At 50.3% G+C, this 24,999-nt stretch overlaps 1 protein-coding gene across 1 annotated transcript in view; it reads left to right on the top strand.

Moving 5' to 3' along the window:
- The first annotated feature begins 8,249 nt into the window (after positions 1-8,249).
- naaladl1 (N-acetylated alpha-linked acidic dipeptidase like 1) overlaps positions 8,250-24,999 on the top strand; it is a 39,368-nt gene continuing 22,618 nt past the window's right edge. The window contains exons 1-7 of the mRNA XM_055666204.1: positions 8,250-8,586; positions 11,418-11,590; positions 14,276-14,397; positions 15,833-15,958; positions 18,118-18,310; positions 20,043-20,136; positions 22,407-22,508. Of these exons, the coding sequence (XP_055522179.1) occupies positions 8,384-8,586; positions 11,418-11,590; positions 14,276-14,397; positions 15,833-15,958; positions 18,118-18,310; positions 20,043-20,136; positions 22,407-22,508 (1,013 nt within the window). The 5' untranslated portion in view covers positions 8,250-8,383. The remainder of the gene's footprint in view (positions 8,587-11,417; positions 11,591-14,275; positions 14,398-15,832; positions 15,959-18,117; positions 18,311-20,042; positions 20,137-22,406; positions 22,509-24,999) is intronic.

Here is a 24,999-nt window from a genome sequence, read left to right as displayed (position 1 = left end):
GCCCGCTCCTCATTCTCATCCACTTCACCTCCCAGTACTTTTCCACCGGTCTTTCCTTCTCCTCACCTGCCTGCCTGCCACTCCCCTCGTCAGCCCAACACTCCTCAACCTCAATGCATTTCGTTGCCCAACTCTACACCTCAATTAAAATTGAATCTGAATCTGAATCTGTTGCACTCAGTTGCCTCTGATCACCTATTAACCCGGTATATAGACTCTCCTCACCGCTCACACAGAGCCAGATTGTTCTCAGCATTCATGCAAGACTCTCCAGCGATTTCCTGACTGAATACACGGATTTGAACCTGCCTGCCCCTGACCATTCCGTCCCGTCATCTTCCCGGATATCACCTCAGCCTTTTGTCCCGTACCTCCTGGTTTTTGTCTGCCTCTCTCCTGGGCTGTTTGGTGAATCCCTGCAATGGCTCCTCGACTTCCTGCCTGGCTTCGACTCCCCTTTCGTCTGTCCCTCACTGATTTGTTTGCATCGTGTGTTGGATCTCCTGGTTACCGGACCTTCCGCTACCCCGACTACGTCCCCTGCCTGCCCCTCTTCGGAACCCTCGCTCAATCCTGAGCCTCTGTGTGAGTACGGTGTACCCATTCCTGTGTTACTACTCTGTGTTACAGTATCGTAATAAAGTTCATTACCAATTATACCTGCCTGATTCTGTGCTGCTATTGGGTCCAAGCTATACCCGTTACAGAACTGATCCTGAATCTATAGAACATTGGAAAATGATCACCAATGCATCCACTATTTCTAGAGCCACCTCCTTGAGGACCCTGGGATGCAGACCACCAGGCCCTGGAGATTTATCAACCTTCAGCCCCATCAGCCTACCCAATACTATTTCTCGCCTAATGCAAATTTCTTTCAGTTCATCTGTGTCCCTAGATCCTCTGTCCTCCAGTACATCTGGAAGACTGTTTGTGTCTTCCTTAGTGAAGACAGAACCAAAGTACCTATTCAACTCTTCTGCCATTTCCTTGTTGCCCATAATAATGTCACCAGTTTCTACCTTCAAGGGACCCACATTTGTCTTTACTAATCTTTTTCCCTTAACATACCTAAAGAAGGTACTACCCGCCTCTATATTCCTGGCTAGCTTCCCCTCGTACTTCATTTTTTCAGCCCTCATTGCCCGTTTTGTTTCCTTCTGTTGCCTGATGAAAGTTTCCCAATCCTCTGGCTTCCGGCTACTGTTTGCTGTGTTATACATCTTTTCTTTTAGTTTTATTCTATCCCTAACTTCTCTTGTCAGCCACGGTTGCCTCCTACTCCCCTTAGAATCTTTCTTCCTCTTTGGAATGAAATGATCCTGCATCTTCCGGATTATGCCCAGAAATTCCTGCCATTGCTGTTCCACCGTCATTCCTGCTAGGATCCTTTTCCAGTCGACCTTGGCCAGCTCCTCTCTCATGCCTTCATAGCTGGGGCGGAAATCCCAGGGGGGGACAGGGGGGACAGGTCCCCTCCATGTTTTGGGAGGTGGGGGACGATCCCCCCCATGTTTTGTGATCCGTATTTTATAACAGTTTAAAAAAAAGCTGTTAAAAATCTCCGCTTTCCACGAGACAGTGGGGGTGGGACTGATGATCGAGGGAGGGCGCCGAGAGACGTCAGTCAGCAGGCAGGGGGGGGGGGGGGGACCATGATGATTCAGCGGGTGGATAAGAGGGGGGGGGTGTCGGTCAGAGGCGGAAGTAGGGAGGGGGGTATGACTGAGGATAGAAGCGCGGTGATTGGAGGAGGGAGACGTCCTGGTGGAGGAAATATATTAGAGCGGAGCTTGAATCGGCCCGTTTGAGGGGCCTTTCATCGCCCGGCCTGTTCGCGGGGCCTTTCATCACCCTTAATAATCTTATATGTTTCAACCGGGGCCTTTCATCACCCTTAATAATCTTATACGTTTCAATAAGACGCCCTCTCATCCAACGCCCCGCGGTCAAATTGCCGCTCTGAGGCGATCAAGGCTCCCGATGTTGAAGCCCCCGGTGAACGGGCGGATCGAAGCCCCACGAAGCTGCTGTTGCTGGAGTTCGGAGTTGGTCACCAACAAAGTCAGCTCCCGATGTTGTCGTCCGCAGGGCCCACGGCCGAAACCTCGGGTGCGCGCGCGTGGCTGCCCATGTTTTGATAGCGATTTCCGTCCCTGCTTCATCATCATCCCCTTTGTTCAACTGCAACACTGACACTTCTGATTTGACCTTCACCCTCTCCAATTGCAGATTAAAACTTATCATATTATGGTCACTGCCCCTGTCATAGATGCGTTTATTATGCTGATTGTACGAGCAATTAGAAGGACTATCTGCCTGAGGTTGGGTCAAAATACACAGTCAGCATTTTTACTTTGACTTCCAGAGTCTTAAAGCGTGGAAACAGGCCCTTCGGCCCTTCTTGTCCATACCTACCTGAGCTTGGGGCAGTACAGACCATCACGCAAACCAACCTCCCTTCCATCGACTCTCTATTAGTGCGGGGAGAAGGCAGGAGAATGGGGTTAGGAGGGGGAGATAGATCAGCCATGATTGGATGGCGGAGTGGACTTGATGGGCCGAATGGCCTAGTTCTACTCGTATTCCTTATGAACTAATGGCTCCATCTCCACGTCACGCTGCCTCGGCAAGGCCAGCGGCATAACCAGCCTGAAGAAGGGTCTCGACCCACATGCTGAGATGCTGCCTGTCCCGCTGAGTTGCTTTTGTGTCTCTCCAGCAGCATCATCAAGGACCAGTCTCACCCCGGTCACTCCCTCTCCTCCCCTCTCCCATCGGGCAAGAGGTACAGAAGGGAGAGTTTCTTCCCGGCTGTTATCAGGCAACTGAACCAACAAGAGAGCGGTCCTGACCTCCCATCCACCTCATTGGAGACCCTCGGACTATCTTTGATCGGACTTTACCTTGCACTAAACGTTATTCCCTTTATCCTGTATCTGTACACTGTGGACGGCTCGATTGTAATCGTGTATTGTCTTTCCGCTGACTGGTTAGCACGCAACAGAAGCTTTTCGCTGTACCTCGGTACACGGGACAATGAACTAAACTAGACTAGTCCCACCTGCCTGCATTTGGCCCACATCCCTCTAAACATTTCTATTGTACTAGATATTGGTGTTCACTATTGTTCAGCCTCTTATAGGAAAGATGTTTCATTTAGTTTAGAGATACAGCACAGAAACAGGCCATTCGGCCCATCAAGTCCACGCCGACCAGCGATCCCTGCACAATAACGATATCTTCTTACACACAATAGACAATAGGTGCAGGAGTAGGCCATTCGGCCCTTCGAGCCAGCACCGCCATTCAATGTGATCATGGCTGATCATCCCCAATCAGTACCCCGTTCCTGCCTTCTCCCCATATACCCTGACTCCGCTATCTTTAAGAGCCCTCTCTTGAAAGTATCCAGAGAACCGGCCTCCACCGCCCTCTGAGGCAGAGAATTCCACAGACTCACCACTCTCTGTGAGAAAAAGTGTTTCCTCGTCTCCGTTCTAAATGGCTTACTCCTTATTCTTAAACTGTGTGTGGCCCCTGGTTGTGGACTCCCCCAACATTGGGAACATGTTTCCTGCCTCTAGCGTGTCCAAACCTTAATAATCTTATATGTTTCAATGAGATATCCTGTCATCCTTCTAAACTCCACAGAGTGTACAAGCCCAGCCGCTCCATTCTCTCAGCATATGACAGTCCCGCCATCCCGGGAATTAACCTGGTGAACCTACGCTGGGCTCCCTCAATAGCAAGAATGTCCTTCCTCAAATTTGGGGACCAAAACTGCACACAATACTCCAGGTGTGGTCTCACTAGGGCCCTATACAACTGCAGAAGGACCTCTTTGCTCCTATACTCAACTCCTCTTGTTATGAAGGCCAACATGCCATTCGCTTTCTTCACTGCCTGATGTACCTGCATGCTTACTTTCATTGACCGATGAACAAGGACCCCCAGATCCCGTTGTACTTCCCCTTTTCCCAACTTGACACCATTTAGATAATAATCTGCCTTCCTGTTCTTGTCACCAAAATGGATAACCTCAAATTTATCCACATTAAACTGCATCTGCCATGCTTCTGCCCACTCACCCAACCAGTCCAAGTCACCTGCAGGGTGTTGAATGTATCCTCAATAAGGATTGTATCATAATTGTATAATAGTTTATTATGGATATATGTTTGTATTGTATTTATGGTGGTGGGTTCTGGCTTGTTTTATTGTAGTGTAAATATTATTTTTTAATAATTGAATAAATTTTTTGAAAAAAAAAAAAAAAAAAAAAAAAAAAAAAAAAAAAAAACCAGTCCAAGTCACCCTGCATTCTCATAGCATCCTCCTCACAGTTCACACTGCCACCCAGCTTTGTGTCATCTGCAAATTTGCTAATGTTGCTTTGAATCCCTTCATCTAAATCATTGGTGTATATTGTAAATAGCTGCGGTCCCGGCACCGAGCCTTGCGGTACCCCACTAGTCACTGCCTGCCATTCTGAAAGGGACCCGTTAATCCCTACTCTTTGTTTCCTGTCTGCCAACCACTTCTCTATCCACGTTTGCAGTCTACCCCCAATACCATGTGCCCTAATCTCCTATGTGGGACCTTATCAAATGGGACAATTTACATTTATACCAAGCCAATTAACCTACAAACCTGAGGAAACTGGAGATCCTGGAGAAATCCTTACCCTTTCATAGAAACATAGAAATTAGGTGCAGGAGTAGGCCATTCGGCCCTTCGAGCCTGCACCGCCATTCAATATGATCATGGCTGATCATCCAACTCAGTATCCCGTACCTGCCTTCTCTCCATACCCCCTGATCCCCTTAGCCACAAGGGCCACATCTAACTCCCTCTTAAATATAGCCAATGAAGTGGCCTCAACTACCTTCTGTGGCAGAGAATTCCAGAGATTCACCACTCTCTGTGTGAAAAATGTTTTCCTCATCTCGGTCCTAAAGGATTTCCCCCTTATCCTTAAACTGTGACCCCTAGTTCTGGACTTCCCCAACATCGGGAACAATCTTCCTGCATCTAGCCTGTCCAACCCCTTAAGAATTTTGTAAGGTTCTATAAGATTCCCCCCTCAATCTTCTAAATTCTAACGAGTACAAGCCAAGTCTATCCAGTCTTTCTTCATATGAAAGTCCTGCCATCCCAGGAATCAGTCTTGTGAACCTTCTCTGTACTCCCTCTATGGTAAGAACGTCTTTCCTCAGATTTGGAGACCAAAACTGTACGCAATACTCCAGGTGTGGTCTCACCAAGACCCTGTACAACTGCAGTAGAACCTCCCTGCTCCTATACTCAAATCCTTTTGCTATGAATGGTGACAAACCATTGGCTTTCTTCACTGCCTGTTGTGAAAAAGCTACTTATTTTAACTACTAAACCAGGTTCGCTTCTTAATAAACAGACACCACACAAACTGTTTGGTAGACCAGTTCAAAACTTTACTTAACATCGGCCGATGGAAGGGAGGGAGAACTCTAGTCAAGTGACCAACACAGACACTTGACTGTCCTCAGCCACCTTCCCTTAACAACAGAATTACATTGCCTTAAATAGGGTTTTTTTGTCCCCTTAGCATAATCCACAGACATTAGTCATGGTCAGAGGTACAGGAAAAGGTTTCCACAGAATGCATCACATCAAACCTTTTGTTTACATGGTACAAGATATACTAAAAACATTGGCCATTTGCTTTAGGTCCAAATAGACCACCCTAGCTCTTTTCGCTGCTTCCTCTGTCATTTGGTCCCTCATAAACATAGGTCATTTGTTTACAAAGATGTGACTGTCTATTTCTCTCTTCCTTTATTGCCTCCTCCCCCATAAACATTGGTCATTTGGTTTATGGCATCTTACTTCAAAGATATCTCTAGCTTCTCCAATGTTATAGGATTTATTATCTCACACACCCACAACCTAAGGCAAGCCTAATTTGAGACTAAATATAAGCTGTAAGCTAGCCCAGAAGTCAATTTAATATCTTCTTATATTTTTAACTAAAATTCGGCTTCATCATTCCATCCTTTTATCAAAGTTTTGATAACAACTACAGTCCTTGCTGAGTACATACGATAGAACATAAGCATCTCATCAGACAAATTAATAGTACACTAGTAACACAATCAATTCATAGTGGACAATCGTTCCACAAGTCCCTCCAAACATTTTAAATGGCCACCAACCTCCCCCGGACGTGACACTAAGATACTACCATAGGACAGGAAAAGGATCATAAAAATTGCTCAGCCTTTATTCGGCTTCATTTGGAATTCCCCGTGTGCTGGTGTAACTGGTTCATGCTTCTCTTGTGTGGCACTGCATTTGCAACATAACAATGCCCTGTCACAAATATACTGTTTCCTAAAAATACACCAGTGCCTTGGTTGTGGCAAAAACAGGTAGATTTAACTGGCCTTTGCAGACCTCTTACTGTCTGTAGTCAGGGTATCTTTGCTGCGCTTGTCATGTTTGACTTCAATCTTGTTTAAAAGGAGGTGTGTACCATCCTTTAAATGTGGGTTAGTCTGCAAGTTTGCCATTCTGAAGAAAGTTCAGTCCATGTGGGCTGGGCCACCCCAGAATAAAGGGAGCATCAATAGCCCATCGTCCTTGTTTCCACAAACTGTTCACAGACAATCAAATGTATCCAGCGACGATGATCTTTCATCTTTACAGCAGTTCATGTTGTTAGCAACACTTGGTTGTTTCTTTCAACAGTCTCAATTTCTTCTTGTCCCAGCACCATCATCGTATAGCTTTTATGGCTCCCCAGCAAAGCTCCTCCAACCTGGGAATGTAGATCTGGCAAAACATGGCTTCCCCCCACTCTCCAGGGGCAATACAAAGTTGTAAATCTCGTTCACCAGCTGTTTCTCCAGCACTTTTGTCTACCTTTGATCCTTCAGCATCTCCAGTTCCTTCTTAACACTTCCCTGTGAACTTATTCTTTAATATCTTCTTATATTTTTAACTAAAATTCGGCTTCATCAATCCCAGGAATCAGTCTGGTGAACCTTCTCTGTACTCCCTCTATGGCAAGAATGTCTTTCCTCAGATTAGGAGACCAAAACTGTACGCAATACTCCAGGTGTGGTCTCACCAAGACCCTGTACAACTGCAGTAGAACCTCCCTGCTCCTATACTCAAATCCTTTTGCTATGAATGGTGACAAACCATTGGCTTTCTTCACTGCCTGCTGTGAAAAAGCTACTTATTTTAACTACTAAACCCGGTTCGCTTCTTAATAAACAGACACCACACAAACTGTTTGGTAGACCAGTTCAAAACTTTACTTAACATCGGCCGATGGAAGGGAGGGAGAACTCCAGTCAAGTGACCAACACAGACACTCCACTGTCCTCGGTCCCCTTCTCTTAACAACAGAATTACATTGCCTTAAATAGGGTTTTTTTGTCCCCTTTGCACATTCCACAGACTTTAGTCATGGTCAGAGGTACAGGAAAAGGTTTCCACAGAATGCATCACATCAAACCTTTTGTTTACATGGTACAAGATATACTAAAAACATTGGCCATTTGCTTTAGGTCCAAATAGATCACCCTAGCTCTTTTTGCTGCTTCCTTTGTCATTTGGTCCCTCATAAACATAGGTCATTTGTTTACAAAGACGTGACTATCTATTTCTCTCTTCCTTTATCGCCTCCTCCCCCATAAACATAGGTAATTTGGTTTATGGCATCTTACTTCAAAGATATCTCTAGCTTCTCCAATGTTATAGGATTTATTATCTCACACACCCACAACCTAAGGCAAGCCTAATTTGAGACTAAATATAAGCTGTAAGCTAGCCCAGAAGTCAATTTAATATCTTCTTATATTTTTAACTAAAATTCGGCTTCATCAATCCCAGGAATCAGTCTGGTGAACCTTCTCTGTACTCCCTCTATGGCAAGAATGTCCTTCCTCAGATTTGGAGACCAAAATTGTACGCAATACTCCAGGTGTGGTCTCACCAAGACCCTGTACAACTGCAGTAGAACCTCCCTGCTCCTATACTCAAATCCTTTTGCTATGAATGGTGACAAACCATTGGCTTTCTTCACTGCCTGCTGCACCTGCATGCCTACCTTCAATGACTGGTGTACCATGACACCCAAGTCTCGATGCATCTCCCCTTATCGGGCCACCATTTAGATAATTTCTTATACATTCGTTGTTGATCTGCCAGTCAGACTATCTGCCGGGCAATCTGGGCTGTTAATAGATAACCGCAGGTTAGACATTGGCTGGTGCTGACTTTGTTCGGGAGGATCTCCAAACGCCGGCAAGGTTTGGGAACTGTCCCGGCTGGGTCAGGATCTCTCGGCAGCTCGAACCCCTCGTCTGTGGCGTGCCGCGCGTTTACGCCAGGCATGAAGTCGTGGATCGTGGGAGTGTTGGCCGTGGTGGCCGGGGCAGCTGCCCTGGTGGCCGGCATCCTGCTGGGGCACTTTGCCATTCCCAAGAGCGGGGGTGAGGAGGCGAAGGTGGATCAGCCGGCACAGGACGTGGACCAGGAGATGATCCAGAGCTTCATGGACCAGGTGGACAAGGAGAGGATCAGGGAGAACCTCCGGTGGGTCACGGTGGGGGTGAGAGTGGGGGTGATGGTGAGGGATGGGGGGTGGGGGTGAGGGGTGAGGTTAGTTGTGGTGGTGTTGGTGGTGGTGGACAGAGAGATATCAGGGAGCTCGATGGGCTGAATGGCCTGTTTCTGCGCTATATCTCTACACTAAACCAAACTATATCGTGGGTGGAAAAATGCTGGAGAAACTCAGCTGGTGAGGCAGCATCTATGGAGCGAAGGAAATAGGTGACGTTTCACGTCGAGACCCTCAGTATGAAGAAGGGTCTCAACACGAAACATCACCTATTCCTTCGCTCCATAGATGCTGCCTCACCCGCTGAGTTTCTCCAGCATTTTTGTCTACCTTCGATTTTTCCAGCATCTGCAGTTCTTTCTTAAATATACCGTTGGGGCAGTTTACAGAAGCCAGTTAACCTGCAAACCCATGTCTATATGTGTGTGTGTGTGAGTGTGCCTACTACGGGTGCTGTCTGTACGGAGTTTGCACGTTCTCCCTGTGACCTGAGACTGCACTGGTCAACCTGAGGAGCACCTTCAGCAACAGACTAGTTCCACCAAGATGCAGCACAGAACGCCACAGGAGGTCCTTCTTCCCTGTGGCTATCAAACCGGACAACCCCTCCCCCTTCTGTTGTGGGGTCTCCTTCCCGCTCATCCCCCCCCCCCCCCCCCCCCCAATCTTTGAACACCCCTAATCCTTTCCACTCGTCACCAGGACCACACCCGGAGTATTGTGTGCAGTTTTGGTCCCCTAATTCGAGGAAGGACATTCTTGCTATTGAGGGAGCCCAGCGTAGGTTCACCAGGTTAATTCCCGGGATGGCGGGACTGTCATATGCTGAGAGAATGGAGCGGCTGGGCTTGTACACTCTGGAATTTAGGATGAAAGGGGATCTTATAGAAATATATACAATTCTCAAGGCATTGGGCAGGCGAGATGCAGGAAAAATGTTCCCCATGTTGGGGGAGTCCAGAACCAGGGGCCACACAGTTTAAGAATAAGGGGTGGACCATTTAGGACTGAGATGAGATGAGGAAAAACGTTTTCACCCAGAGAGTTGTGAATCTGTGGAATTCTTCACCACAGAAGGCAGTGGAGGCCGATTCACTGGATGTTTTCAAGAGAGAGTTAGATTTAGCCCTTGGGGCTAACGGAATCAGGGGGTATGGAGAGAAGGCAGGAACAGGGTACTGATTGGGGATGATCAGCCATGATCATATTGAATGGCAGTGCTGGCTCGACGGGCCGAATGGCCTACTCCTGCACCGATCAATTTCCCTCCTGGGACAAACAAAGTAGTATTGTATCATATTGCCTTCAGTAAAGTAGGATCAGTACCCGTCTGAAGGATCTCGGCCCAAAACGTCACCCATTCCTTCTCTCCAGGGATGCTGCCTGTCCCTCTGAGTTACTCCAGCTTTTTCCGTCTGTCTGTGGTTTGAGAGTCAGAGTTTGTTTCTGTAAAACAGCTGCTCCCACCGTCAAATGCATTAGAATGTCAGGCTGCCTCGGACAAGTAACCAACATAATCTATGACTAGTCACACCCTCACATTCACTCTTAGCTGTAAAGTCACACAGCGTTGAAACAGGCCCTTCAGCCCAACTCACCCATGCCATCCAACATGCCCATCTACACTAGTCCCACCTGCCCACATTTGGCCCACATCCCTCTAAACCTGTCCTATCCATGTACCTGTCTGAATGTGTGTGATGTTGTTTGTGTCCCTGCCTCAACTACCTCCTCTGGCTGCTCGTTCCATACACCCACGGTGGAGCAGCGGTAGAGTTGCTGCCTCACAGCACTTGTAGTGTCAGAGTCCCGGGTTCGATCCCAACTACAGGTGTGTGTAAGTGTGTGTGTGAGTGTGTGAGTGTGTGCGTGTATGTGTGTGTGTGTGTATGTGTGTGTGAATATGTGTGTGAGTGTGTGTGTGCGCAAGTGTGTGCGTGGAGGTGAGTGTTTGTGTGTTAGTGTGAGTGTGTGTGTGTGTGAGTGTGTATATGTCTGTGTGTGTGAATGTGTGTGAGTGTGTGTGCGCAAGTGTGTGTATGTGAGTGTGTATGTGCGTGTGTGAGAGTATGTTTGAGTGCGACTATATGTGTGTGTGAGTGTGTGTGTGAGTGTTTGTGTGTGAGTGTGTGTGTGTGAGTGTGTGTGAGTGTGTGTATGCGCGTGAGTGTGTGTATGCGCGCGTGTGTGTATGCGTGTGTGTGTATGCGCGTGTGTGAGTGAGTGTGTGTGCGTGAGTGTGTGTGTGTGTGTATGTGTGTGTGTGTAAGTGTGCGCGTGTGAGTAAGTTTGAGTGTGTGTGCGCAAGTGTGTATGTGCGTGTGTGAGAATATGTTTGTGTGCGACTGTGTGCGACTGTGAGTGAGTGAGTGAGTGTGTGTGAATGAGTGAGTGTGTGCGTGTTTAGTTTAGTTTAGAGATACAGTGTGTCCCTTCGGCCCATCGAGTCCACGCCGACCAGCGATCCCCGCACAATTGACATTTTAACACCAAGCCAATTAACCGGCAAACCCGCACGTCTTTGGAGTGTGGGAGGAAACTGAAGATCTCGGAGAAAACCCACGCAGGTCACGGGGAGAACGTGCAAACTCCGTACAGACAGCGCCCGTAGTCGGGATCGAACCCGGGTCTCCGGCGCTGCAAGCGCTGTAAGGCAGCGACTCTAACTGCTGCGCCACCGGGCCGTGCTTGCGTGCAGTCTGTAATGATGGAGACTAAAGTGGAGCCACTGCCGTGAGTTTGAGCTGAGGGCCAGCATGTTGCGTGTGTTCTAGGGCTAACGCCCGGTATGTTTTGCATGTTTCAGGGCCCTGTCCAAGACGCCACACATGGCCACCACCCAAGGGGATGTTGACCTGGTGCAGCTGCTGCTGCAGAGATGGAGAGACCCAGAGTCGGGCCTAGACCAGGCCTGGAACGTCACCTACCATGTGCTGCTCTCCTTCCCGCGCAAAGACAGGCCCAACCGGGTCACTGTGGGTGAGCAGGAACCCGCCCCGCCCCTCAGCATCAGTCATCGGGCCATTCGGCCCATCAAGTCCACTCTCCCCCATTCAATCGCTTAGCTTAGTTGAGTTTAGAGATACAGCGCGGAAACTGGCCCTTCGGCCCACCAGGTCCGTGCCGACCAGCGATCCCCGCACACTAACGCTATAAGTGGCTGATCTATCCCTCCTTCCTAACCCCATTCTCCTGCCTTCTCCCCGTAACCCCTGACAACCGTACTAATCACCAATCTGCCCGTCGAACCTTCCGCGACGTTGGAGCTCCCGACTCGGCCTCTCCCGAGACTGCGAGCTCTCGATGGTAAGTCCGCAGACCGCGGTGGGAGCGATCCCAGGCAAGGGACCCGCCCCGATGTTAAGTCGCGAGGAGGCCTCCAGCTCCAGCGGTGGTAGGCCGCAAAGCCTCCGAAAATTGATCGCATCTCCGGGAAGGAAGGAACTTGAAAAAAAGTTTTAAAAAACCACTAAAAAAATAAGAAAAAGGATAAATAAACTCTGCCGGCAGGGCTGCCATCTCCCCGGCGCTCCTGGTGGTCTCTCGACTTGCAGAATAACTTTTTGGGAATCCTGCATCAGCCAACACTCACAAGTAACCTTTGTTAGTGTCGCTGCACTAACACCAGCGAGTACAGGCCCAGTGATGTCAAACACTCGTCCTCTCCTCGCCCCTCCGCCCCCCGCACCCCTCCCCCCCCCCCGAGGGCACAGCACTAGAGTTGCCGCCTCACAGCGCCGGAGACCCGGGTTTTCGATCCCGACCACGGGCGCTGTCTGTACGGAGTTTGCACGTTCTCTCCCCGTGACCCGTGTGGGTTTTCTCCGGGTGCTCCGGTTTCTTGCCGCGCTCCAAAGACGAACAGGTTTGTAGGTTAATTGGCTTCGGTGAAACTGTAAATAGTAAATTGTGAAAGTGTGTAGGATAGTGCTGGTTGGCACGGACTTGGTGGGCCGAAGGGCCTGTTTCCGTGCTGTATCTCTAAAGTGTATCACCAATGCCTTGTACAATCACTAGTGTCTTGCACAATCACCAAGGTTTGGTTTAGTTTAGAGATACAGCGCGGAAACAGGCCCTTCAGCCCACTGAGTCCGTGCCGACCAGCGATCCCCGCACACTAACACTATCCTACACACACTAGGGGACAATTTACATTTTAACCGAAGCCTACCAATTACAGACCTGGATGACTTTGGAGTGTGGGGGGAAACCGGAGCACCCGGAGAAAATCCACGCAGGTCACGGATAGAACGTGCAAACTCCGTACAGACAGCAGCCGTGGGGCAGCAACTCTACCGCTGCTCCACTGTGTGTGTGTGTGTGGGGGGGATAGTGTTAGTGTGTGTGTGTGTATATATGCGTGTGCACATGCGTGTGCGTGCGTGCGGGATAGTGTTAGTGTACATGTGTGTGTGTATGTGTGTGCGAGTGTGTGGGATAGTGTTAGTGTGTGTGTGCGCGTGTGTGTGCGTGTGTGTGCGTGTGTGTGTACGTGTGTGTGCGTACGTGCGTGTGCATGTGCGTGTGTGTGCGTGGGTGTACATGTGTGTGCGTGTGTGACAGTATTAGTGTGCGGGGATCGGTGTACGTGTGTGTGTGTGTGTGTGTGTGTACGTGTGTGTGTGTGTGTGTACGTGTGTGTGTGTATGCGTGTGTGTGTGTGTGTGTGTGTGTGTGTACGTGTGTGTGTGTGTGTGTGTGTGTGTGTGTACGTGTGTACGTGTGTGTGTGTACGTGTGTGTGTGTACGTGTGTGTACGTGTGTACGTGTGTGTGCAGGGTTGTGTACGTGTGTGTGTGTGTGCGTGATGTGTGTGTGTGTGTGTGTGTGTGTGTACGTGTGTGTGTGTGCGTGTATGTGTGTGTGTGTGTGTGTGTGTGTCTGTGTGTGTGTACATGTGTGTGCGGTGATGTGTGTGTGTGTGTGTGTGTGTGAGGGGTGAGAGAGTGTGTGTGTGTGAAAGAGAGAGGTGTGTGTGTGTGTGTGTGCGTACGTGTGTGCGTGTGCGGTGATCGGTGTACGTGTGTGTGTACATGTGTGTGTGTACATGTGTGTGTGTGTGTGTGTGTGAGTGTGTGTGTGTGTGTGTGTGTGTGTATCGGTGTACGTGTGTGTGTACGTGTGTGTGTGCGTGTGTGTGTGTGTACGTGTGTGTGTGTGTGTACGTGTGTGTGTGTGTGTGTACGTGTGTGTGTGTGTGTGTGTGTGTGTGTACGTGTGTGTGTGTACGTGTGTGTGTGTGTGTGTGTGTGTACGTGTGTGTGTACGTGTGTGTGTGTGTGTGTACGTGTGTGTGTGTGTGTGTGTGTGTACATGTGTGTGTGTGTGTGTGTGTGTGTGTGTGTGTGTGTGTGTGTGTGTGTGTGTGTGTCGTCGTGTGTGTGTGTGTGTGTGTGTGTGTGCGTGTGCGTGTGTGTGTATGTACGTGTGTGTGTGTGTGTGTGTGTGTGTGTGTGTGTGTGTGGGGATGTGTGTGTGTGTGTGTGTGTGTACGTGTGTGTACGTGTGTGTACGTGTGTGTGTGTGTGTGTGTGTGTGTGCGTGTGTGTGTATGTACGTGTGTGTGCGGGGATCGGTGTACGTGTGTGTGTGTGTGTGTGTGTGTGTGTGTGTGTGTGTGCGGGGATCGGTGTACATTCACCAACACTCTGCTTCATCCTACAGTGGCCCCCAATGGTGCAGAGCTTTACAAGTCTCGGATTAAGGAGGTGAATTACACCCAAGATCAGCTGGATCCAGAGGTGGTGCAACCGTTTGCTGCCTTCGCTCCCAAGGGCATTGTAATGGTGAGTTTTCCAAGCGTGGAACAGCACAGCACAGGCCCTTCTGCCCACATCGTCCATACTAACCCGGGTGCCCCATCCAAGCAAGTCCCAGCTTGCCTGCGTTGGCCCACACCACAATAGTCACACCTTCACACTTCCTTATCTATCTATCTCCCTCCCTCCCGACCCTCAGTCTGAGGAAGGGTCTCGACCCGAAACGTCACCCATTCCTTCTCTCCAGAGATGCTGCCTGTCCCGCTGAGTTCCTCCAGCACTTTGTATCTACCTTCGATTTAAACCAGCATCTGCAGTTCCTTCCGACACCACGATGCCCAGCTTGATCTCAATCTGGAAGATGGAGTAACTCATCGGGACAGGCAGCAGCTGTAGTCGGGATCGAAAACCCGGGTCTCTGGCACTGTGAGGCAGTAACCCTGCCCCAGTGGTATGAACATTGATCTGTTCTACATTTTCCTTGATCTCCATTCCCTTTGATGTTTTATCTAAATGGTGGCCGATTGGGAAAGGGGGAGATGCAGTGAGACCTGGGTGTCATGGTACACCAGTCATTGAAGGTAGGCATGCAGGTGCAGCAGGCAGTAAAGAAAGCGAATGGTATGTTAGCTTTCATTGCAAAAGGATTTGAGTATAGGAGCAGGGAGGTTCTACTGCAGTTGTACAGGGTCTTGGTGAGACCACACCTGGAGTATTGCGTACAGTTTTGGTCTCCAAATCTGAGGAAGGACATTATTGCCATAGAGGGAGTGCAGAGAAGGTTCACCAGACTGATTCCTGGGATGTCAGGACTGTCTTGTGAAGAAAGACTGGATAGACTTGGTTTATACTCTCTAGAATTTAGGAGATTGAGAGGGGATCTTATAGAAAACTTACAAAATTCTTAAGGGGTTGGACAGGCTAGATGCAGGAAGATTGTTCCCGATGTTGGGGAAGTCCAGGACAAGGGGTCACAGCTTAAGGATAAGGGGGAAATCCTTTAAAAACGAGATGAGAAGAACTTTTTTTCACACAGAGAGTGGTGAATCTCTGGAACTCTCTGCCGCAGAGGGTAGTCGAGGCCACAGTTCATTGGCTATATTTAAGAGGGAGTTAGATGTGGCCCTTGTGGCTAAGGGGATCAGGGGGTATGGAGCGAAGGCAGGTACGGGATACTGAGTTGGATTATCAGCCATGATCACATTGAATGGCGGTGCAGGCTCGAAGGGCCGAATGGCCTACTCCTGCACCTAATTTCTTTGTTTCTATGTTTTGTTTTCAGACCTCACACTTCCACGTCTCCATGTCTCTCTCATGCCTGAAGAAGGGTCCTGTCCCGAAACACAGCCCCCCATTCATTCCTTCCACCCCGTCCCCGCCGAGTTACTCCGGCGTTTCCGCGTCCATCTCCGGTGTAAGCCAGCATCTGCAGTTCCTTCTTCCACAATCTGCTATCTCACAGGGCAAGCTGGTCTACGCTAACCAGGGCACCGTGGAGGACTTCCGACAGCTGGCGGAGGTGCACGGTCTTGACCTGAACGGTACGGTGGTCATTGTCAAGTATGGAGGCACTGGACGGGCGGACAAGGTAAGATGGGAGGGGGTTTTAGTCTGAAACATAGATAATAGTTGCAGGAGTAGACCATTTGGCCCTTCGAGCCAGCACCGCCATTCAATATGATCACGGCTGATCATCCCCAATCAGTTCCCCGTTCTCCCCATATCCCCTGATTCCGTTAGCCCTAAGAGCCACATCTAACTCTCTCTTGAAAACATCCAGTGAATCGGCCTCCACTGCCTTCTGTGGCAGAGAATTCCACAGATTCACAACTCTCTGGGAAAAAAGTTTTTCCTCAATCTTCCACCCCCTCATCTCAGTCCTACATGGCCGACTCCTTATTCTTAAACTGTGTGACCCCTGGTTCTGGACTCCTCCAACACTGGGGAACATTTTTCCTGCATCTAGCTTGTCCAATCCCATAAGAATTTTAGATGTTTCTTTAAGATATCCCCTCGTCTTTCTAAATTCCGGTGAATACAAGCCCAGTTGACCCATTCTTTCATCATATGACAGTCCCGCCATCCCGGGAATTAACCTGGTGAACCTACGCTGGGCTCCCTCAATAGCAAGAATGTCCTTCCTCAAATTAGGAGACCAAAAACTGCACACAATACTCCAGGTGCGGTCTCACCAGGGCCCTGTACAACTGCAGTAGGACCTCCTTGCTCCTAAACTCAAATCCTCTCGCAATGAAGGCCAACATGCCATTAGATTTCTACACTGTCTGCTGTACCTGCATGCTTACTTTCAGTGACTGGTGTACAAGGACACCCAGGTCTCGTTGCATCTCCCCTTTTCCTAATCTGACACCATTCAGTTGATAATCTGCCTTCCTGTTCTTGTTCCTGACTAGGGGTGCTTGTCTGTACCGAGTTTGGACCCTACTGGGTTGGGGGAATGGACAGGCTTGGCTTGCAGGCTATGTAAGGAGGTCCATGTTCTGTCCTGGGCCTCCTCCACTGTCAGAGTGAGGCCTAGTGTAAATTGGAGGAACAGCACCTCATATTTGGCTTGGGGCAGCTCACACCCCAGCGGTATGAACATTGACTTCTCTAACTTCAAGTAGCCCTTGCTTTCCCTCTCTCTCCATCCCTCCCCCACCCTAGTGGCACCAGCTTCTCGTTGTCACCTAAACTTCAAGTTTAGTTTAGTTTAGAGATATACAGCGCGGAAACAGGCCCTTCGGCCCATCGAGTCCGCGCCGACCAGCGATCCCCGCACACTAACACTATCCTACACACACGCTAGGGACAATTTACATTTACACCAAGCCAATTAACCTACAAACCTGCACGTCTTTGGAGTGTGGGAGGAAACCGAAGATCTCAGAGAAAACCCACGCAGGTCACGGGGAGAACGTGCAAACTCCGTACAGACAGCGCCCGTAGTCGGGATCGAACCCGGGTCTCCGGCGCCGTGAGGCAGCAGCTCTACCGCTGAGCCACCGTGCCGCCCTCATCGGAGCCCCTCCCCCGGTCATGATGTCAATCCCCTAATTAATATACAACGTGATGAGTGGCGGCCCTTGCGGGACGGCAGCACGGTGGCGCAGGGGTAGAGTTGCTGCCTGGTTCGATCCCGATCGGCGCTGTCTGTACGGAGTTTGTGCGTTATCCCCGTGGGTTTTCTTCCAGATCTTCGGTTTCCTCCCACACTCCAAAGACGTGCAGGTTTGTAGGTAAATTGGCTTGGTGTTAATGAAAAAACTGACCCCAGTGTGTGTGTGTAGGATAGTGTTAGTGTGCGGGGATCGCTGGTCGGCACGGACCCGGTGGGCCGAAGGGCCTGTTTCCGCGCTGTATCCCTAAACTAAACTCACAGATGGCCATGGTCTCTTGCCCAGAGGACATAGGTTCAAGGTGAAGGGGAAAAGATTTAATAGGAATCTGAGGGGTAACTTTTTCGCACAGAGGGTGGTGGGTGTATGGAACGGGCTGCCAGAGGAGGTAGTTGAGGCTGGGACTATCCCAACGTTTAAGAAACAGTTAGACAGGTACATGGATCGGAGGGATATGGACCAAGTGCTGTCAGGTGGGACTGGTGTAGATGGGACATTGTTGGTCGGTATGGGCAAGTTGGGCCGAAGGGCCTGTTTCCACACTGTATCACTCTGTGACTTGCAAGGATGTGTGTGTGTGGGGGGGGGAGTGGGATAGTACTGACGTCACGTCATGTTGGGTTCTCAGGGTATTAATGCAGCCCGATATGGCGCAGTGGGGCTCGTCGTCTACACCGACCCAGGGGACATGAACGACGGCAGGGTCAGTGACAAGAACGAGACCTACCCTCACTCCTGGTACCTGCCACCCTCCGGCGTCGAGAGAGGCTCCTACAAGCAGAACTTCGGAGACCAGCTCACTCCCTACTACCCTGCCAAAGGTACTCTCCATACCCCCCCCACGCCCCCCCCTGATGGGCTCGGGTCTCCCCCCTTCCCCCCCCCCCCTCGCCAGCGGCCTGGGCTGAGGCCCTGGGACCGCGAGCTGGCGCCTGGGCCTAAATTCTCGGCCTGGATTCCAGGCTTGGGACCTGGGCCAAAACCTGGATCTAGATTCTGGGTCTGGATTCTCGGCATGAATTCTAGGCCAAGATTCAAGGCCTGGACCCTGGGCCTAGATTCTGGGATTGAATTCTTGGCCTAAATTCTAAGCCTGGAATCTAGTCTAAATTCTCGGCCTGGATTCCAGGCTTGGGACCTGGGCCAAAAGCTGGGCCTGAATTTTGGGTCTGGATTCTGGGCATGAATTCTAGGCCAAGATTCAAGGCCTGGACGCTGGGCCTAGATTCTGGGATTGAATTCTTGGCCTAAATTCTAAGCCTGGATTCTGGTCTAAATTCTCGGCCTGGATTCCAGGCTTGGGACCTGGGCCAAAGGCTGGGCCTGAATTTTGGGTCTGGATTCTGGGCATGAATTCTAGGTCAAGATTCAAGGCCTGGACCCTGGGGCTAGTTTCTGGGATTGAATTCTTGGCCTAAATTCTAAGCCTGGATTCTGGTCTAAATTCTCGGCCTGGATTCCAGGCTTGGGACTTGGGCCAAAGGCTGGGCCTGAATTTTGGGTCTGGATTCTGGGCATGAATTCTAGGCCAAAATTCAAGGCCTGGACGCTGGGCCTAGATTCTGGGATTGAATTCTTGGCCTAAATTCTGGGCCTGAATTCCAGACCAAAGCCTGGGCCTGGAATCTTGCCCTCGGGATCTCGGCCTGGATTCTGTATTGGTCTCCCAATCTGAGGAAAGACATTCTTGCCGTAGAGGGAGTACAGAGAAGGTCCACCAGACTGATTCCTGGGATGGCAGGACTTCCATATGAAGAAAGACTGGATAGACTCGGCTTATACTCGCTAGAATTTAGAAGATTGAGGGGGGATCTTATAGAAACTTACAAAATTCTTAAGGGGTTGGACAGGCTAGATGCAGGAAGATTGTTCCCGATGTTGGGGAAGTCCAGAACAAGGGGTCACACAGTTTAAGGATAATAGTCTTTTAGGACCGAGATGAGAAAATCATTTTTTACACAGAGTGGTGAATCTCTGCCACAGAAGGTAGTTGAGGCAACACAGTTCATTGGCTATATTTAAGAGGGTTAGATGTGGCCCTTGTGGCTAAAGGGATCAAAAGGGATCAGGGGGTATGGAGAGAAGGCAGGGATGGGATACTGAGTTGGATGATCAGCCATGATCATATTGAATGGCGGTGCAGGCTCAAAGGGCCGAATGGCCTACTCCTGCACCTATTGTCTATGTTTCTATGCTTCTATATACCTCCGGGTGCTCCGGTTTCCCCCCACATCGCAAAGACGTGCGGGTGTGCAGGTTAGTTGGCACCTATCTTCCTATCGAGTCCACATCAAGATTAGAAGTTGACCAGCCAGAGCTGAACACAGTTGTTGGCATCTGCATACAATGGTGTCTGCCTTGCTGCTTCTTGTGCGGGGTGGCGGGAAGAATGTTGGAATCAGCCTTTCCTTCACCCCATTTGGCCCCTATAAGTTGTCCTTACTGTGTAGATTAGTGCTAGTATACGGCTGGTTGATGCGGGATCGTTGGGGACGAAGGGCCTGTTTCACCGCTGTATCTCTAAAAACTAACAAAGTTGCACTCTGTCCACAGATTATGCGTTCAGGCAGAATGAATCGGACATAACAGGACTGTCGCCAATCCCCGCACAGCCCATTGGGTTTGAAGATGCCAGGCAACTCATCTGGTCAGTCATTTTGCCGAACATTGTCAACTTCAAAAACTTCCAGTATATTGTACTTAATGCCCCTAACAATGAAGGCTAGCATACCACACGCCTTCCTTACCGGGCGCTTTCCGTTGCAACCGCAAGAAATGCAACACCTGTCCCTTCACCTCCCCCCTCGACTCCATTCAAGGACCCAAGCAGTCGTTCCAGGTGCGACAAAGGTTCACCTGTATCTCCTCCAACCTCATCAACTGCATCCGCTGCTCTAGATGTCAGCTGATCTACATCGGGGAGACTAAGCGGAGGTTGGGAGATCGTTTCGCCGAACACCTCCGCTCACAGTCCGCAATAACCTACCTGACCTCCCAGTGGCTCAGCACTTCAACTCCCCCTCCCATTCCCAATCCGACCTCTCTGTCCTGGGTCTCCTCCATTGCCAGAGTGAGCAACACCGGAAATTGGAGGGACAGCACCTCATATTCCGCCTGGGTTGCTTGCGTCCTGATGGCATGAATGTTGAATTCTCCCAATTTTGCTAGCCCTTGCTGTCTCCCCCCCTTCCTTAACCCTTGGGCTGTCTCCTCCCACCCCCCCCCCCCACCCCCCCCCCCCCCGCCCCCTCGGGCTCATCCTCCTCCCCTTTTTCCTTCCTTCTCCCCACCCCCCATCAGTCTGAAGAAGGGTTTCAGCCCGAAACGTCGCCTATTTTCGTAGCTCCATAGATGCTGCTGCACCCGCTGAGTTTCTCCAGCAATTTTGTGTGCCTTCCTTTCCACCCTGTCTACTGAGGCTGCCACCTTCAATGAGCTATGAAGTAGGGAGTCACAAGATATGTGATAGGCCCTGCCTCAACAAACCTCCCCTGGCAGCTCGAAAACGTGTAGGGAGGAACTAGGGATGGCCAACTTCCTCATTCCCAAATAATGGACAAAAGGTCAAAATATGGGACTGATTCCCCAACGGCAATTTGTTGACCGACTGGGCCGTGTCTGGGTGAATGATGAGTTGGCCCCGGGTGCTGGACTGCACACAAAGTCCAGCCGGCGGGCCAGCTGAGGAGTTTTGGCCCCGGGGGGCGCGAGGGGGGGGGGGGGGGGACTGTCCCAAAGTCCGGCGCCCCGTCCAACTCGTGAACTGATGATCGGCCGTGGGAAGGAGGGGTGGTGGTGGTCAGCGAAGGTCCAAAGGTCGGACAGCTAGGCCAGGCTGCCGACCAACCGACGGGGCCACAGGCGAGGTGCTGCTGCTGCACTCCACGGGCTGCACTACGTCGGGACGGGTGAGACGGGGGCCGGACGACCCGACAGTCCCCTCGACCCGAGTAGCAGCGGTCAAACACGGGACAAGGGCGGTCCCTGTACAGGACAAACCAATTTAGCCCAAAATATACGGGATGTCCCGGCTAATACGGGACTGCTGGCAACTCTAGAAGGAACTGCAGGTGCCTGTTTAAGTGTAAATTGTCCCTCGTGTGTGTAGGATAGTGTGGAAACATCCTCCTCACATCCACCCATCCATCCATCCAGGCCTTTCATTATTTGGCAGGTTTCAATGAGGATCCCACTCATCCTTCTAAACTCCAGGGACTTGCAATATTATTAGACAGAATATTTTCCCCGTGGTGAAGGCATCAATAACAAGAGTGCATGGGTCTACGGTGAGGGGGAGAATATGTAAAGATCTTCTAAGCGGTAAATTCTATGTAGAGGGAGGTTGTACAAAATTATGAGCGGGGTAGGCTGATGCTCATAGCTATCAGGGTATTAAATGCTACAAAGGGCAGTCGCGGTGGCACAGCGGTAGAATCGCTGCCTTACAGCGAATGCAGCGCCGGAGTCCCGGGTTCGATCCCGGCCACGGCTCGCTGTCTGTGCGGAGTTTGCACGTTCCCCCCGTGGCCTGCGTGGGTTTGCTCCGAGATCTCCCACACTCCACAAAGACGTGCAGGTGTGTAGGTTAATTGGTTTGGTAAATGTAAAACAAAAACTAGGAACGGGGTACTGATTGTGGGTGATCAGCCATGATCATATTGAATGGCGGTGCTGGCTCGAAGGGCCGAATGGCCTCTACTCCTGCACCTATTGTCTATGTTTCTATGATTGAATAGCGAAGTAGATTTGATGGGCCAAATGGCCTCATTCTGCTCCCATCACATGTATTTATGAGTGAGTGCAATAAGGAGTGATTGCTGGTCGGCGTGGACTAGGTGGGCCGAAGGGCCTGTTTGTGTGGCTGGGTTACAGGGGTCCTGCCTCTGGTGTTGAAGTCCCCCCTGTGTTTCCCCACAGCTCCCTGGGTGGTCCTGAAGCCCCCACAACATGGCAAGGTGGTCTGGGCTGTACCTACAGACTGGGACCTGGCTTCGACAGCCTGACCTCCTTCACAAACAGGTCAGTCACCCTGTGTGTGTGTGTGTGTCCCTCCATGTTGCTATCTGTCTGCCTCTCTCTCTGCCTCTCCCTCTCTCTGTCTGCCTCTCTATCTCTCTCTCTCTCTGTCTGCCTCTGCCTCTCTCTGTCTGTCTGTCTCCCTCTCTCTATCTCTCTCTCTCTGTCTGCCTCTCTCTGTCTGCCTCTCTCTATCTCTCTCTCTTTCCCTCTCTCTCTCCCTCTATCTCTCTCTGTCTCCCTCTCTCTATCTCCCTCTCTCTATCTCCCTCTCTCTGTCCCTCTCTCTACCTCTCTCTCTCTATCTCCCTCTCTCTATCTCCCTCTCTCTATCTCTCTCATTCCCTCTCTCTATCTCCCTCTCTCTATCTCTCCCTCTCTCTCTCCTCTCTCTGTCTCCCTCTCTCTCTCTCTCTCTCTCTCTCTCTCTCTCTCTCTCTCTCTCTCTCTCCCTCTCTCTATCTCCCTCTCTCTCCCTCTCTCTCTCTCTCTCCTCTCTCTCTCTCCCTCCTCTCTCTCTCCCTCTCTCTCTCTCTCTCTCTCTCTTCCTCTCTCTCTCTCTCTCTCTCTCTCTCTCTCTCTCTCTCTCTCTCTCTCTCTCTCTCTCTATCTCTCTCTCTCTCTCTCTCTCTCTCTCTCTCTCTATCTCTCTCTCTCTCCCTCTCTCTCTCTCTGTCTGTCTTTCTCTCTACATGTGTCTCTCGCTCTCTGTCTCTCTCTCTCTCTCTGTCTCTCTCTCTCTCTCTCTCACTGTCTCTGTCTCTGTCTATCTCTCTGTCTCCGTCTGCCTCTGCCTGTCTCTCTGTCTCTCTGTCCCTCTCTGTCTTTCTCACACTGTCTCTATCTTTGTCTGTGTGTGTGTGTGTGTGCCTCTCTCTCTCTCTGTCTGCCCCTCTCTCTCGTTCCCCTTTCCTCACTCTCTGTGTATCTCTGTCAATCTCTCTCTTTCTCTGCTTCTATCTGACCCGAAACATCACCCATTCCTTCTCTCCAGAGACGCTGCCCGTCCCGCTGAGTTACTCCAGCATTTTGTGTGTATCTTCAGTTTAAACCAGCATCTGCAGTTCCTTCCTGCACATCTCAAGGGGGCTGCTCCATGCACTTCACACCCATCTTTGGACATCCTGTGCGTAGGGGAGAGGGTAGGGCTGAAGACCATAAGGGGTAGGGGTAAATTGAGGCCATTCGGCCCATCAAGTCTCCTCCGCCATTCAATCATGGCTGATCTATCTCTCCCTCCTAACCCCATTCTCCTGCCTTCTCCCCATAACCCCTGACACCCGCACTGATCAAGAATCTATCTATATCTGCCTTAAAAATATCCACTGACTTGTGGCCTCCACAGGCATCTGGGGCAAAGAATTCCACAGATTCACCGCCCTTAATGAGAAATTCCTCCTCATCTCCTTCCTAAAAGAACGTCCTTTAATTTTGAGGCTGTGCCCTCTGGTCCTAGACTCTCCCACTAGTGGAAACATCCTCTCCACATCCACTCTGTCAAAGCCTTTCACTATTCTGTTCAAGAAGGAACTGCAGATGCTGGAAAATCGAAGGTACACAAAATTGCTGGAGAAACTCAGCGGGTGCAGCAGCATCTATGGAGCGAAGGAAATAGGCGACGTTTCGGCCCGAAACGTCGCCTATTTCCTTCGCTCCATAGATGCTGCTGCACCCGCTGAGTTTCTCCAGCAATTTTGTGTACCTTTCACTATTCTGTTCATTTCAATGAGGGGACCCCTCATTCTTCTAAACTCCAGCGACTACAGGCCCAGTGCCGACAAACGCTCATCGTATGTTAACCCACTCATTCCTGGGATCGTTCTTGTAAACCTCCTCTGAACCCTCTCCAACGCTTGCAATGTGGTCCCAGCTAGACTTGTCCAACCTGCCTGCGTTTGGTCCATATCCCTCCAAACTTGTTCACATCCATGTACCTGTCTAACTGTTTCTTAAACATTGGGATAGTCCCAGCCTCAACTACCTCCTCTGGCAGCTCGTTCCACACACCCATCAGTACCCGATTCCTGCTTTCTCCCCATAACCCTTGATTCCGTTAGCCCCAAGAGCTCTATCTAATTCCCTCTTGAATACAAGAATACGGTCTAACTCTCGCTTGCATTATGGTGGTGGTGTGTAAATAATATTACGATTAGGAGAAGGGGAGGTGCAACGAGACCTGGGGGTCCTTGTACATCAGTCACTGAAAGTCAGCATGCAGGTACAGCAGGCAGTGAAGAAAGTTAATGGCATGTTGGCCTTCATTGTGAGAGGATTTGAGTTTAGGAGCAAGGAGGTCCTACTGCAGTTGTACAGGGCCCTGGTGAGACCACACCTGGAGTATTGTGTGCAGTTTTGGTCCCCTAATTTGTGGAAGGACATTCTTGCTATTGACGTAGCCCAGCGTAGGTTCACCAGGTTAATTCCCGGGATGGCGGGACTGTCATATGATGAAAGAATGTGTCGACTGGGCTTGTATTCACTAGAATTTAGGATG

Source organism: Leucoraja erinacea, unplaced genomic scaffold (assembly GCF_028641065.1).
Source record: "Leucoraja erinacea ecotype New England unplaced genomic scaffold, Leri_hhj_1 Leri_211S, whole genome shotgun sequence".
Lineage (NCBI taxonomy): Eukaryota > Metazoa > Chordata > Chondrichthyes > Rajiformes > Rajidae > Leucoraja > Leucoraja erinaceus.
The sequence above is the reverse complement of the archived record's forward strand: the minus strand, read 5'-3'. Positions and strand labels throughout refer to the sequence as shown.